General features: G+C 41.5%; 1 protein-coding gene across 1 annotated transcript in view; it reads right to left on the bottom strand.

The window, feature by feature from the left end:
* The window catches only part of ntrk3b (neurotrophic tyrosine kinase, receptor, type 3b), a gene marked incomplete at both ends in the record, with an annotated part of 157,600 nt that extends 147,943 nt beyond the window's left edge, over positions 1-9,657 (bottom strand). The window contains one exon of the mRNA XM_083901218.1: positions 9,416-9,657. Coding sequence (XP_083757344.1) covers positions 9,416-9,657 — 242 coding nt within the window. The remainder of the gene's footprint in view (positions 1-9,415) is intronic.
* Between the last annotated feature and the right edge of the window lie 4,941 nt (positions 9,658-14,598).

Genomic DNA, 14,598 nt, shown 5'->3' with positions numbered 1-14,598 from the left:
TGGAACCTGTAGGGTCAGTGTAATTCCCTACAGTCTCAAACACATAATTCAATTATTATTATAATAAAAGTAGGCAACACCGTTTTGAGACTCAGGTGGGTGCGGATAAATAACCACCACGCTCAAAGGAAACGAGAAGCAAACACCAACGAGACTATTTCCTTGACGACCCCAGTTGTATGCACCTTCATTTTGAACAGAAAATTGATTATGTGAAAGACTCAACCTCCTAAAACAAAATCCTGAGCTGACAAATGAGACGACAATTGCGCTATAGCTGCTAAGGAGGACCACCGCTACCTCGGCCTACCTCCCCAATGGACTCACAAGGACAGAGCACTTGCGTTTTTCCAGTCAGGTAAACAAAACCAAAACTGAAACCACTTGGCTGTCCCGTAACATTAGATGAATGACAAAACTGTAGAGTAAAGCACTTTAAGGGGTTACGAAAACCAAAAAGCACTACATACTGGAATCACAGACCATTTACAATCGTCTGAAATTAATCACAAAATCCTTGCATGCACATTCATACAGAGAGTATTTAAGAGTAAACACGACTTCAGCAGATACGATTCAGTTAAAGCCCTTGAGAGGATATCAGTTGCTTCTGAAAAACATGACATTTTTAGCCTGTGAAGATGAAGATGGAGAGTGAGATATTCTGATACTAGAGAAGCAAGGCTGATGCACCAACAGGGGGCCAGCAGGGGGAAGAGCCGAGTCCCAGTAGACTATTGACGTTTAATGTGTTCTCATCTGCCTTCACACAAAGCTCTGCCACCATCCTGGTCCTTGTGCTTTTGACTCCTGTACATTGATGCTGTGCTACTTAATACGGCGCTCAGTGCTGATGAAGCTGCTGCTGGAGGTCAGGCCTCAAGATAAACAACCTGATTTTAAGGCCATTCATTCTTTATGAGTAATAACCACCAAATCACATACTTATATACCTCAAACAAATCTCACATTTCTGTACACAGAAAACGAATGGACACTCTTATCTGAGAAATGCATTTCACTTCTATCACAGAAAGGAAAGCAACCAAAAGCAACAGTTTTTCACTGTTTAAAAAGGAAAGGGTTTTTTTCAGCAGATGGCTGTGGCCTTGAATATGATTTAAAAAAAAAAAAAAAAAAGAACAGTGCAGTGTGGGACTGAGATAAGCTCCAGGCCCCACAAAACCCCAAAAGTGAAGCTGTGCAAGGTCAAACTAAGACATGCTAAAGTAAGATTGTACAGCAGACAGTTAAAATACAGCACTGCAGATGAGTGAAATATGCACACAGATAATAAGCAGATGCCCTCTGTTCTGTTAACAGTATTATTAATCTGGTTAAAACACAGAAGAGAGACCAAAGCTGAATAGCTTCCATCACCAAGGAGAACATGGCTCAACCTCGATGAGGGTTAAGAAGGCTGCATCATTCGCATAAGCTCAGGCAGACATTACTGACATGGAGGACAGTGGGGTGACTCATCCTACTTGATAATACATGATGATTGATGTTTTTTTTTTTTTTACACAAAACATCCCACATGAATAACAAGCAGGGACTTTATTAGAGAGTGAGGAGGGAGGAAGGGAGGGAAGAGCGAGGAGGGTTCTGTGATGTCTGGAGGAGGGTGTCGACACGTGGTCATGGTCAAACGTACACTCTCACCTGGGAAGAGGTTATCACTGAGGAAATTAAATGTGTGTGTGAAAGAAATGGACCAACAGGGAGAATTGCAGGGAGGGCGAGAGAAAGAAATCCATCCATTCAGTCATCGTCTATCGCTTTATCCTCCACAAGAGGGTCGAGGGGGGCCCCTGGTGACAATCCCAGGGACATGGGTCAAAAGGCGAGGTAAACCCCGGACAGGTCGCAATTCCATCACAGGGCCAACACATAGAGACAAACAACCATTCAGAATATAGAGAATATAGTTTTCTCCAAGCAGACACCTTGTTGTAGGAATTATCCAATCATTTTCAAGCGGAAGAAGGAATTTTGCTATAATGCTGCTTCGGTAAGCTTACAAGATAGTGTGTTTAAACAAGATTAACTGCATTAAACCTTCAGTAAAGTTTAAACTACCTTATCAGACAGAGAGAAAAAAAGATTCTGCCTTGTAGTTATCGCACAGCAGCAGGTACTTGATCAATGTTGATTACCACTGAGCAATCATATGGCAAAAAAGAAAATCCATCATAATGCATTCTATCTAGGTATTTGTGAGCCGACTATATAAACAAGATATTCCTGTGAGGTTTTTTTCCCCCCATTATTATTTCATGCCACAATGGAACAAATTGCTGTAGATTTGCGACTTCCTTGGCTTCCTTCAACCCCCAAATTCAACATGATAAATAAACTGTTGCACACAAGAGCAACACTGAATCATAATCTACTGCATCAAAGCAAAAGCTCAACTTCAGTCAACAGAATGCAATGCCATAAAAGGTTTTTTGTTTCTTTTCTTTCTAATCCTAGCTAAAACAGCGGCGCCATCAGTGTTTTTCATCCGTCGATCCTCAATGCATCTTTTGACTGTTCAAGGAAAGAGGGGGTGCTTCATTAGTATGCAACTTTTAAGGCACAAGGGCTGCCTGCAGATGCAGGAGCTGAGGTGGTGGGAGAGCCCGGGTCAGTCACATGACCGAGGCTTCTCACAGCATCTCTGCATGCAGAGGATCTGAACAAAACCACCGCTCTCTTCTCGTAATTCTCAGATGGCAGCTATGACCTAGTTTCCACAAAGACAAGCTCATGCAAACTTGATGATATGTTTATATCAGCGGAGCCCGACGTTGCACTGCCTGAGGTGAGCCTCGCAATGCAGAGGCAGCAGGAGGTCCGTATGGTGAGGACCCACTGGCAGAATGTGTGTTAGCAACTCCATCCTGTGTGACTGAAGAATGACATTAGTTGTGGTGAAACTGCCCACAGCATAAGACTGGAGAAGGTGCAAGGGGTTTGAAGGATGTCAAGATCACTTGTATCCAATTGGCAGACAACTTCATTGCCAAGACATGTTATAACCCAGGAAAAAGGTTATTTTGCGCAACTCCACGATATAAAATAAGGGTTAGGGTTAGACATCCCTGTCTCCTGATGTGAATGGTTTCACCCGACAAACAAAACCGGGAAATTTCACCAGGAGCGAAGTTCAGGCTCGCTACATCACATCGATGCCGTGTACTGGCACAAACAGTCTGTCACTCCCTGCAAGGATACAGGTAAAGTGTTTATCACAGCATTAAGGCTGCTTTTATCCATTATTATGTTACAGCGTAAATATAGAGGCTATAAGAATGTGCAATATAGAGTGTCTAATATCCTTTGTTTCCAGCACAACCATAAGGTAATCTGATGAATGATGTTCACCAACTAAACATCAAAGTTCACTTGTTCCAATAAAAACAGTCTTTGGGATCACTAGTCCTGTTTTCGTCTTGAAGATGAACAAATGCATCACATCTTGAAGGTGTGACGTATAAATACAGACCCCAGGATGTCCATATAAGGAGTTGTGCATTATTCCCACAACAATTTACCAAGGGTGCACATGTGGCAAGGGTTAATATTGCCATTGCCTTAGTGACACGGTCTGATACTGCAGGAGAGAGCCGATGACATGCCACAGGGAGATGTTTCTGAGCTTCTTCACTCCCAACACTGACACACCGGACTGATGTCGCGTCATATGTGAGCTTCACAATGTCGACACACTGTAACGTGTACGTGTTACAAGCACTTGCCACCCAGAGAAAAAATCTCTAGATCCGCCAAACCTGAACCTAAAACAGTCCAGTCCAATCTAAATCAGTACCTGTAATTGTCTTGTATGAGTCAGTGCTTTGCTTATATCAGTAGCTTGAATAGCATATCTAGTATGTGCTGCTTCTTACCAATCAATTTAAAAATTTAAATTGTACAGCTAGTTATCTAACCTTCTGCATGTTCTTAATGCAGCATCTTGTTAGTGTGGAAAAAAAAACATCAAACACCTCAGGATGTGTATCATTAAATTCCTGCGACTGAAAAAATGTTTTAACGAGAGCTTTGCGAAAGTCCAGGTCTAAGAATGAGGTGAAATAATTTCCATTTGGCAATAATGGTTGTTTGAATTATTTAATTTAAAGAAAGTTGTAGAAAAACATGTTCACAGTGCTTCAGGTATTAAAATATAATCTTTTCTTTGTAGTTGATGTTTGCTCTAATATAAAATAAAACATTCTCCGGCCCTTTAAAAAAATAATCAATGAGCTGACCTGCAGCAGCAGTGCCGTAAAAATATAATGGTGTGATATGATATTCAAGGCTGATGCCAGACAGGTGTAAAAGTTCTTCATGAGCAGCCAACAGCGGGTAAGTGAGGTTTAGGCGTAATTTATTTATGCTTTCAAATGGTACTAACGCATGAGAAACTGCAGATCACACAGAGAACCCCCAGCAGGCTTGTCAAAACCTCACCCCTAAAGAATTTAAAAACAAAAGCCTCAATCAATGGAAAACGACAAAGAGGAACATTAAGGTGGCAAAGGGAAAAAAACAATAAATCAAGATGACAAACAGATACAGGTGAGCCAGGCATCAGACATCCACACATCAAAGGCCCACACAGCAAAGAGAACAAAGACAGAGGAATGGATACAGAACCAAACAGCAGACATAAATAAATACACTTGCAGCAGTGCGCAGGGTAGCAGGGGAGCGAGTGTGGATGCAGACTTGCAGAGAGGGAAAAACCCCTCTGGATTATCCGTCTGACATCACAGATGAGGGGGTGGAACACAACCCTGTGACTGTGTGCCTGCTCACAAAGAGCGTGATTACCGAGTAAAACTAATTTCATTCTAAAACATGCAACTGGATCAATGGCTTTCCCATTGATTAGTCTTGTACCTGTGCCATATATATTTTTTTTCATTCAGCCAACGTACTCTCAAAATGGGCGTCTTCTACAGTACAAAAGGAGCATTCTACGCGCTCTTTAAGCCTGTGCTACAACAACTGGAGGTGTGGGGGAATTAAAAGACAATTTATCAGTCAGAGACAGTCCAATAAAAGATGCAACTGAGTGTAATTACGGGAAGTGCAGCTTTCAGCATTTCTGGACATTGACAAAATACAAGGGACTAAAATTCAGCACATCTCAGCCTGCACTCGTTTTCTAAATTTTGAAAAAAACTACCACGACTTTATGGAAGAGCAGTACTACAAAGCTACGTGGCCCTTGAAACGCACCGCGTGCGAGACCTTTTTCATTGTGGGTTCAACTGACACTTCAGCGAAGACTCTCAGTTGAACAGGAGGTACTCTACTTGTGACAACAGTTGCTGTAAAAATCTGGAAACAGTTCGCCGTCTAACTCCTATTCAGAAGACTTCACTCCACATGCCACAGATCGTAGGAGCTGATGCTGCTACATGGCTACACTCTCACACACTCACACACACACTCACCCCCACACACACACGCACACAGTACTGTAGGCTAGGAGGGCTGCACAGGAGTTTAAATGGAGCAGAGAAAATGTTGCGTTTATGTAAAGGAGTAATGTTCAGCGTCTGAACCATTGGTACAATAACAGCCCACACGAGTCACCAAAAACAGACCTTGGAAACATTCCCACATCAAACAGGGTTGTTTTTGTTTGGCAGCATCAGAACGCTACAGCAGGTTTGATGAAAGATTTGATGAAAGTTGAAGTTGTTCAGAGATCAATAGTTTCCATGCAGCAGTGCTGAGCTACATTTATATTCTGAAGAAAGGTATGTATGCATATGGCAAGGCAATAAACTGATGATCCATATGATCCCATTTTGAGGCATAAACCAAACCAGTTCCTGTCCTCACATACAGGCTCATGCAGATCAAGGTCTGTTACATTATTCTCTGGCCCTTCATCCAAATATCCTCTTTGGTTCAGTTTTTATATTTAAGACTTTCTGTGAAGTAAAACCTTAATTAGGACGAACATCGTGATAGGTTTTCAAAAGATAACTTTAAGTCTTTGTTAATGAGGAGAATGAGCAGATCATCAGGATTGCAACGATATTAAATGATAAACCTCCAGTCATATTTGTGCTAAACAGTAAAGCCTTTCACAGTGTGAGACTCTGTTTATTGATAAACAGATGGCAATTTTACGAGTGCACGTAAATCCCTGAGAAAGAAAAGGGTGGCATTTAAGGAGCAAAAACAGATACTTTTGAAAAAAACATCCTAGTGTGGGAGGGAAATTGAGGACAATGGATGGATAGATTTGTGCCGCCGCTGGCTTTTTATCTACCGCTAAATAATGGAATGCATTTTAAGGTGCTATTCTACTGAAAATGATGACATTATTATTGTAACATTTGTCTGAATAAGCTGCATTGTGCAGAATGTGATGAGGATATGTAAAGCCTTATTTTGAATGTGTTAATGATGATCAAAGATAATAACGCATTACTTTGAGCTACATGACTCTTTTGAGGAAATCGATCATACCAAAATCCATTATTTCTGTCTCTATAACATACCTAGAGGGAAAGTTTGAATAAAACAAAACAAGTATGAATCTCAATGAGATTATGACGCGGATAACACAACAGTGGATACTTTAATGTGGCGTAAAGTGTTTTAACTTCAGTGTTACGGTCGTGCAGATTTTCTGACGGACCAGAAAATTGAATTGTGTTACATTTCACGTAGAATCTGCATGTGAAAAGTAGATCTAAAGGAAAAGTTGCGATAACATGCAAAATTCAGATCACACCAAAATTGATGCTGGTCTTTAAATGCACTGAAATGTTATTAATGTTTGTGCATACAGCATCATTTTCATTTACAGACCAAGCTTTTTGGGATTATTTAAATCGCCATTGGTAATACAATTCTAGATCAGCTAGCTCTGGAGCTTTTGCACTTGTACGATTTGATAGTCAAGTGTTTTGCAGGAGTTCCAGCAGTGAATGAATGCAAGTGTATAAAAAAAATACAATTACAGGTAAGTGTGAACGCAGCGTGGGCAATAGAAGTGAAAGAGAAGAGGGTTGCAATGGTGATTGCAGGCATTTGGGCAGCAGACGCCACGTTGATAACAGATTGGTGTGTTACTTCAGCCTCTCCTTACAAACCAGGCTGTTGACGGTTCACACACAAAAAAGCACAACAAAATGAGACCAAATTTCATGCCAATGCCAGAGGTGAAAACGCTGATTGGATCCTGCAAAGAGAAATGTGCACTTGCAGTCAGAGCCGCACTTCTCACAAAATCCTGTCAAATGTTTCAGCGGCATTATCTTATTCACCTCAAAGGCTGACACCTGTTGTGATGAATCTCTAATGTTAGAGAAATGGACAACTATTATCTGGACTTGGCAGTTTTCTTTGGCCGGGCCAATCCTCCTTCCACTCCTGCTAGCAGCCCTCGCTCTACTCTACTTTCTATCTCAGTAAATTGGCCCCATCTCTCCCCGTTTCTCTCATGATGAATGAAAAAGACTGTGCACGGTGTTGGATGCATGAGTTTTGCTAAAACAAAGACAATTTCTTCAGTCTGTGTCCTCACTCACTCACTCTCTGCTTTATCTTTAAACGTTGTCGCTTGTTTTCTGGCAAAATATTAAATGAGAATCAAACAATTAGCCTCTGCTGTTTATCATTAATTTATGCATTTCTATTAGCACAATATATATTTATAGACTCAAGTTTGCTCTTGTTCTTTGCCAAAAATCGTGCACCATGTTTTATGCATTACTATACGCCGCACCGACGTGGTATTGACCACAATACGATTTTGTACAAACTCGACACAATAATCACCTCTGTGTGGTTTGAATTCCTATCAGATTCTCAGGTCAGCTGATGAGAGAGAGAGGCTGTCGTTGAGCAGTGCCGGTGCTGGATGGTTGCTGTCTGTGCTGAGCTGCGAGAAAACAATCAGCCTCCTGGCCAGGAACCATGAAATGCTCAATTAGTCCTGGGTCAATTGCACTGGGGGTTTCTCAAAGGCAAAAAGGCAATTCACTAGTGACTTTGCCTTTATTATTAAAACGTAGTTTAAGTAAGTAAAAAAAAAAAAAGACATGTGACAGACTTAGTGTTAAATGAGTAAATAGAGTAGGTTTCACATGAAGGAAATCTTTATCCGAGGGTCACTCTGAGGTCACACGAATCACCATCAGCCGTGCCGTGACCTCTTAACCCTTCACCTCCATACATTAATTGCTTTTAAAAGGTGTCGGGGCGCTAAACTGGCTCTCTCGTTCTGTGCATGATTTGGACAAAGAAAGTCTCACTGATAAAACAGTCACATAAAAAGAGCTCCAGTGCTGTAAACAGCACTTGATTCCCGCTGTATAGAGGGTAGCAGGGTACCCTCTAGTGGCACAGGGAGGCGATGGACCTTGTCACAAAATAAGTTGTGTAGTCTCTCTGAATGGATGGTTGGTTGGATGGATGAATGGATGGAAGGGTAAACTTATACCAAAAGGGATGACGGGGAATAGTCATTTGTGGCTGAGTATGCAGGGAATTCCACTGGCCTGACTTTATATACTGTATATATATATATATTAAAAAAAAAAAAAAAAGAAGGCCCAGAACAGCTATGATGGCTTCAGATCCACCAACCCATCCAAGAAAGAAAGAAAGCTTTGATATTGACAAGAGGGGAAGAGATGAGAGGGAGGGAGGGCAGAGAGGATGCAGAATGAAAATGTACTTCTGTGTGGATGTGTGTGTGTGTGTGGGGGGGGGGGGGGCACCCTGCCAATAAGTCTATACAGCACCCACATTAAAAGCGCCACAAGTGACGTTGTCCCTCTCCTCCTGACAGCCCGCATCATGTGGACATGATAAAGTTTCTGGGTCTGGGAGGATGAGGGCTCAGATGTAAAGCGAACGACCCGACTGCGCCATTTATTTCTGTTCCATTTGGCACAGTCTGTCGGACCAGTTGCTGCTGCTACACGAGGATGGGAATTAAGTGAATGGGTGATGTGAGGTTTCTCCGCAACGTCCTTCTGTCATTAAGCTTTTAGGCCTGCGCTTGCTGCCGCTGCGGAGGAGCAACTTCACACGCACACGCACACGCACACAGTAAGAGAGGGGAAGAAAAAAAAAATCCGACATTCACTACCTAGGTTCAAGATCAACTTGCCACGTCTAACAAGGTTGCAGATGCAGAGGAGGCAGAAAGAAGCGCACCACCCCCCCCCCCCTCCTCCACAGTGAACACTGAAAACACATGGATTTATGATCGAATGCCTCTAAAAGAGACTTGTAGAAGTGCAAAAAGTCGAATCATGATCGAATGTGCAGCCAACAAGTCGGATCAGTGCAGAATAAGCAACAGACACACAGAGCGCATAAAAGACGCCCCGTGTGATCAATTAAAGATTAAAAAATAAAAAATAAATAATCCGGATCTACTTACATAGTGGTGATGTTTTTGAACAAGTCTGCTATGTCAACACTGGTCCCATTGTTCCCAGTATCTTGCAGGGCGAGTAAAGGGAAAAACCTGCCGTTGTCTGACTTATTGCAATAGATCTCTGTTTGAGAGCAGCTGCAGGTCGGCGGGCAGTCCAGCATGGAGCTCAGATAGTCCTGGAAAACACTCATCAGGAACAAAACCCTCCACCAGCAAATCCGGATCGAGTGAAACCATAGATCCATGTCTCCGGGTGAATTGGGGGGTGGGAGAGAAGAGGTCCCGATGTCCTCTGCGTTAGAACAGAGCAGGAGAGAGGAGAGAGAAGAAGAGGAGAGTGGGAGGAAGGGAGGAAGGAAAGGAGGAAGGAAGGAAGGAAGGAAGGAAGGAAGGAAGGAAGCAGGAGGATGGTGGTGCGTCTGCACAGAGGATGCTCTATGTGAGCGGTTCTGCCTTGGATGGATGCTGTAGTGTCCTTGCGCGTCAGAGACTGGGGAACGGAAGGAAAGGACGCAACATAAAAGAAAGAAAAGACAGACAGACAGAAAGAAAGAAACGGAAATCAAAAATAAAAGAGCAAAATAATGCGAGGCTCCGGTCGTCTTTGCAGCCTAAGATACATGGTATTTCCCCGGAGTACCGCGCTGCTCGCTCTCTCCCTCTCTCTCTTTCTCTCTCTCTCTCTCTCTAAGCAGGACCAGGACGAGCGGTTGGAGAGCTCAGAGACACCGAATGAGAAGTTGGGCCATTAAGTCCCTCCTACCCGACTACAGTCACACTGACACCTGCAGAAGCTGCATTCAATCCACAGTCATCTCAGCCTCTGATGATCAATCTGTGCTGCTGTAAATAAGGTCATATGTGTGCTGGATCTAAGGTCAGAGGAGAGAGTCTAAATATAACACAAGGATGAGAATACTGAGCTAAACTCAAACATGCATAACATCCATGTATGTAAAGTATGAAAGTATGAAAGACCTACAGGGTAACTGTTGACATCACAGGATTAAATAAATGCTATTTGTATAACTTGTGTTACTGTTGGTGCAATTAAAGGTCCAGTGTGTAACATTAGGGCTGAACGGTTTTGAATAAATATCTAATTGGGATTACTTTCATGGGAATTGAGGGAGGGAATGGTAATTTTTGCATAATTATTCTCATTTTCATAAAAAAAAAAAAAAAAACACTTTTAAAATGATACCGATGTGTGATATTTGTGCAGATCTGTCAGATGCTCTCTTCAGTCTGTGTGTAGATAATAATACGATGTGTATACAGTAGATAATTAAGCTGCAAAGATATTTTGACACACATTTTAGCTTTAACAAAATGCTACTCCTCTTGCCATTTAATAATTAAATCAGCCCAAATTAAAAAAAAAAAAACATAATAGGTTTGAGTTGTACTTTTGAGTTGCAATGCTTACTGAAGGCTACAAAGGTTCTCCAAACACACCTGGAAGGAAACAATGTTCAGATGCTACCAAAATGGAAAATAATGGATCATATGTATGGTTTGCATAGAAGAATGGGGAAATGATAATATTCAGAACCTTTTCAAACATAGCCACAATGTTCCTTGCATGGTAAAATATTGAAAAGATATGAGGACAAATAGTAGAATGAACCCATCCATTAAGACACATCCACACTGATGGTGCGTCTAAATACAGACACATTAAACCTACTATGATTCTATATTGTTAATCACTAAAATATGAAAAGCTTAAGGGTTGTGTACTTACAGTATATATGCATGTTCATATGCTAAGTGTAAGTGTAAAGAGGGATATTATACCTCTCTCACTATAATAATGATGATGCCGATTGTAAATTGCTTTATATGAATATTTATGCTAATTTAACAGCATTTTATTGTTATGCCAAATCACCTGTAGTGTACAGTATATGGTCTGAAAACCGCAGTGAGTCGCAAACATCGTCTACACTTGCTGTGATATAAAAATTATAAAATAAAATTATGATTATTATTGTCAGGCCATGTTGACGTCTCAAGTGGCAAAATGACTACGTCTGTGCAAAGTAAACATGTGAATGAAAACATATTCTTGGGTTGATTGGAGGCTTAATTTTAGAAAAGACACACAGCATCTGTTCAGTCGTGACAACAAGGGAACTTAATTTTCACTGAAGGGCTGCACCAAAATGATATAATTATCAAGGTATGCAAGATGGAATCAAACTAAATTGGTCATGAATTGTTGCAAAAGCAAAGCACCATATTTCCTTCTTCTGCACTGAATGAAGCTATTTGTTGACAGATTTGAAAACAGTGACTTTTCCCCTCTTACGCCCCAACCACTTTGGCTCGTCGCTTTCATATTTTAGTGTTCATATTCTCATGACTTGACAAATGACTTTTTCGGGAAAGTAGGCACTTGAACATTTCCACAAGCGCTCATTCAACTCCTTCATAGAAACAGAGGTAATCAAACCTGAATTAAAGCACCACATACACATACACACACCTCAGGCTAAACCCGAGATGAAAGTTTCACTTTTTAAAAACCAAACTCATATGAGAACCCCTTGAGAACAGTCTTTTCAAGTGACACGGTTCTATCAGAATGTGATTAGTTCGTCTGATGCCTCCACATTCTCATCCTACTATTTACCTTTGAAATATTTCCATTAATGATGAACATGGAAAAAAACGTCATGAAAGACCTTATCTAGTGGCTCCATCACTCACTTGTTCCATTTAATTTCCAGGAGCCATCACTGGGTTTCTAAATCTCCCAGGCTATCAGTCAGTCAGGCTAACATCATCCTGGCTATATCTCATCTGTAAACCTATCACCTGTAAGGCTAACTTTATGCCAGACCAGCTGCAGCCTTTATTATCAACTTAAAATCTTCTCTCATTTAAAACGTATGTTTGTTATGACAAGGACCTCCTTCCAGTTCTTCACCAGCTCAGCTCGTCTCCTAGAATCAAGCAGGAACACCCAGTGGAACATGAGCAGAGTCTGGAGTTGGTGAGGACTAATTAAGTAGAGGAATTGTCCCGCCATGTCTCCAAACCTGGCACTTAGAGGTTTTTGAGGGGTTCCCAGAAAGACCAGAGTGAAAAGCAGAATAGAGCAGCGCTTGTGTTCTACTGTCGGCCATTTCAACTTATGCAACATTTTTAACGGGGAGTAAATTAATGAACACTTGTATCACATTATAACTGCCGCTCTCTGGTGAGGCTTCTGAGTTGCGTTTGATTAGTAAACCGAGATTTTGCAAGTAAGTGTTGCTTTTGGAAAATAACTGTTAACAGCATCTTACACGAGAGGAACACAAGAGGATGAGCACTAATTTACAACATTATAGACTAACCAACTATTTTATTTATTTAAATTTTTTTTGAGAATACATCCTTTAAATGTGCATTATGTAATACATCTAAAGCAACTGTGCCATAAAATCCCCCTAATATGTCACAGAGACTCAGGAATAATATTCATATAACAAACTGAACTCACCAACAACAACAGTACAGCCAAAATATTTGCATTAAAACAAATATTTTGCAGACTGCAAATCATGTTTATGTGTTGAAATCATGTTTTGGCATGTGGCGCCACCTACTGCCATCTACCAATCATTGCAGTCAGTAGAGTCTCAGCTGCCGAGTAACCACGGGTTGCCAGTTACGTCAGAAAACGAAACCTAAACGACCTCGGTATTTTGAATTTGAATGTAGTAACCGTTTTTGGCCACATTTTTACATATGGCACCTTTAAGTGTATCAAATGGAATAGAGGGGATAGGGGGTGCATTGGCACCCAGCCGCTGTTTTTGCACCGGTTTGTTTCCACATTCCAGTCTTTTGTGTGCAACCTTTGTCTTTTATTTATTGTATTTTCCTAAATTTGTATTATGATGAACTCGATAGGGAGAGGGTGAGGGAGGGGGGATCAGTCGCAAACAGGGAGTTTATTGGGAGGGAAATGGAATAGATGTGTGTGCATGTGTATACCCATGTATGATGCATTCATGTATGCCATGTTGTCTTATTGTCTCCCCCCATTGGGGTGTATGCCCAGGTTGGTCAAAACAACACAATAAAGGAGCAGGACAACAATAATGTAAAACTAGGGATGTGCCTTGATTACGTGGCAGCTCCAAGCAGCGAAAGTAATGTGGTGGTTCACAGAGGATGGACTTATTTATGCATTGTTTTTGTGTCGAGTGTCTTTTTGCCTTATCCTACTGCCTTGCGCATAGCCACCAATACTTTTTTAGTCTTGATGACCACTCGAAGCTGCTTTACGCTACAGGATTCTGCCGTTCACCCATCCACATGCGCAGCATGTTTTTCTATCACTCATCTTTCATACCCATTCACACGCTGCCGGGCACAGCTGTCAGGAGCACCATGGGGTTGTCTTGCCCAAGGATACATCGACATGTAGACTAGCGGAGACGGGAATCAAACCCGCAACCTTCAACCTTGAAAGACGACGCGCCCTACCACTGAGTTACCGTCACCTCCATTACTGCTAACAATACGGCTGCCTTGTTTAGCTGACTGACATGTTTCGTTTCCTCTGGGGTCGTTACACAAATTAAGCTCAAGTTAGGTTGTTTTGCCATTTATTTAATCAATTTACCACTCATAATTTGTTTTGTATCGAGTTTAAAACGTGTAGTTTAATATCTATTTGTTTTGCATTTAAATTGCTTTGACTTGTTTTGGGGGTAATTAATTAGAGTTAACTTTTGCTACAGTGATTTATCTGAGTCTCTTTTCGTTTGCGTTATAGTTGCCTTCGTAGTGTCGAGTTATCCCTTCGATTTATTTGCTTTTGTATCACTCCGGGGGAAAAGAAAGTAGATTTATTATTATTTATTAAGAACCCTTTAAGTTCTTAATAAACTTTTTCCTAAATTTGTATTATGATGAACTCGATAGGGAGAGTTCTTAATAAACTTAAAGGGTTCAATTCTGCAGTGAGTTAGTGAACACACACAGCGAGGTGGAGAACATGCTAACCCAGCGCAGTGAGCAGCCATGCCAGTGAGCTCGGGGAGCAGTGAGGGGGTTAGGTGCCTTGCTCAACAGCACTTCAGCTGCGGATTGGTCAGGGATTGAACCGGCTACCTTCCGGTCTCGAGCTCGAAGCCCTAACCACTAGGCCACAGCTGCCCCACAATTGGGAATACACGTATCTT

The sequence above is a fragment of the Microchirus variegatus genome, assembly GCF_963457635.1.
Source record: "Microchirus variegatus genome assembly, chromosome: 14".
Lineage (NCBI taxonomy): Eukaryota > Metazoa > Chordata > Actinopteri > Pleuronectiformes > Soleidae > Microchirus > Microchirus variegatus.
The sequence above is the reverse complement of the archived record's forward strand: the minus strand, read 5'-3'. Positions and strand labels throughout refer to the sequence as shown.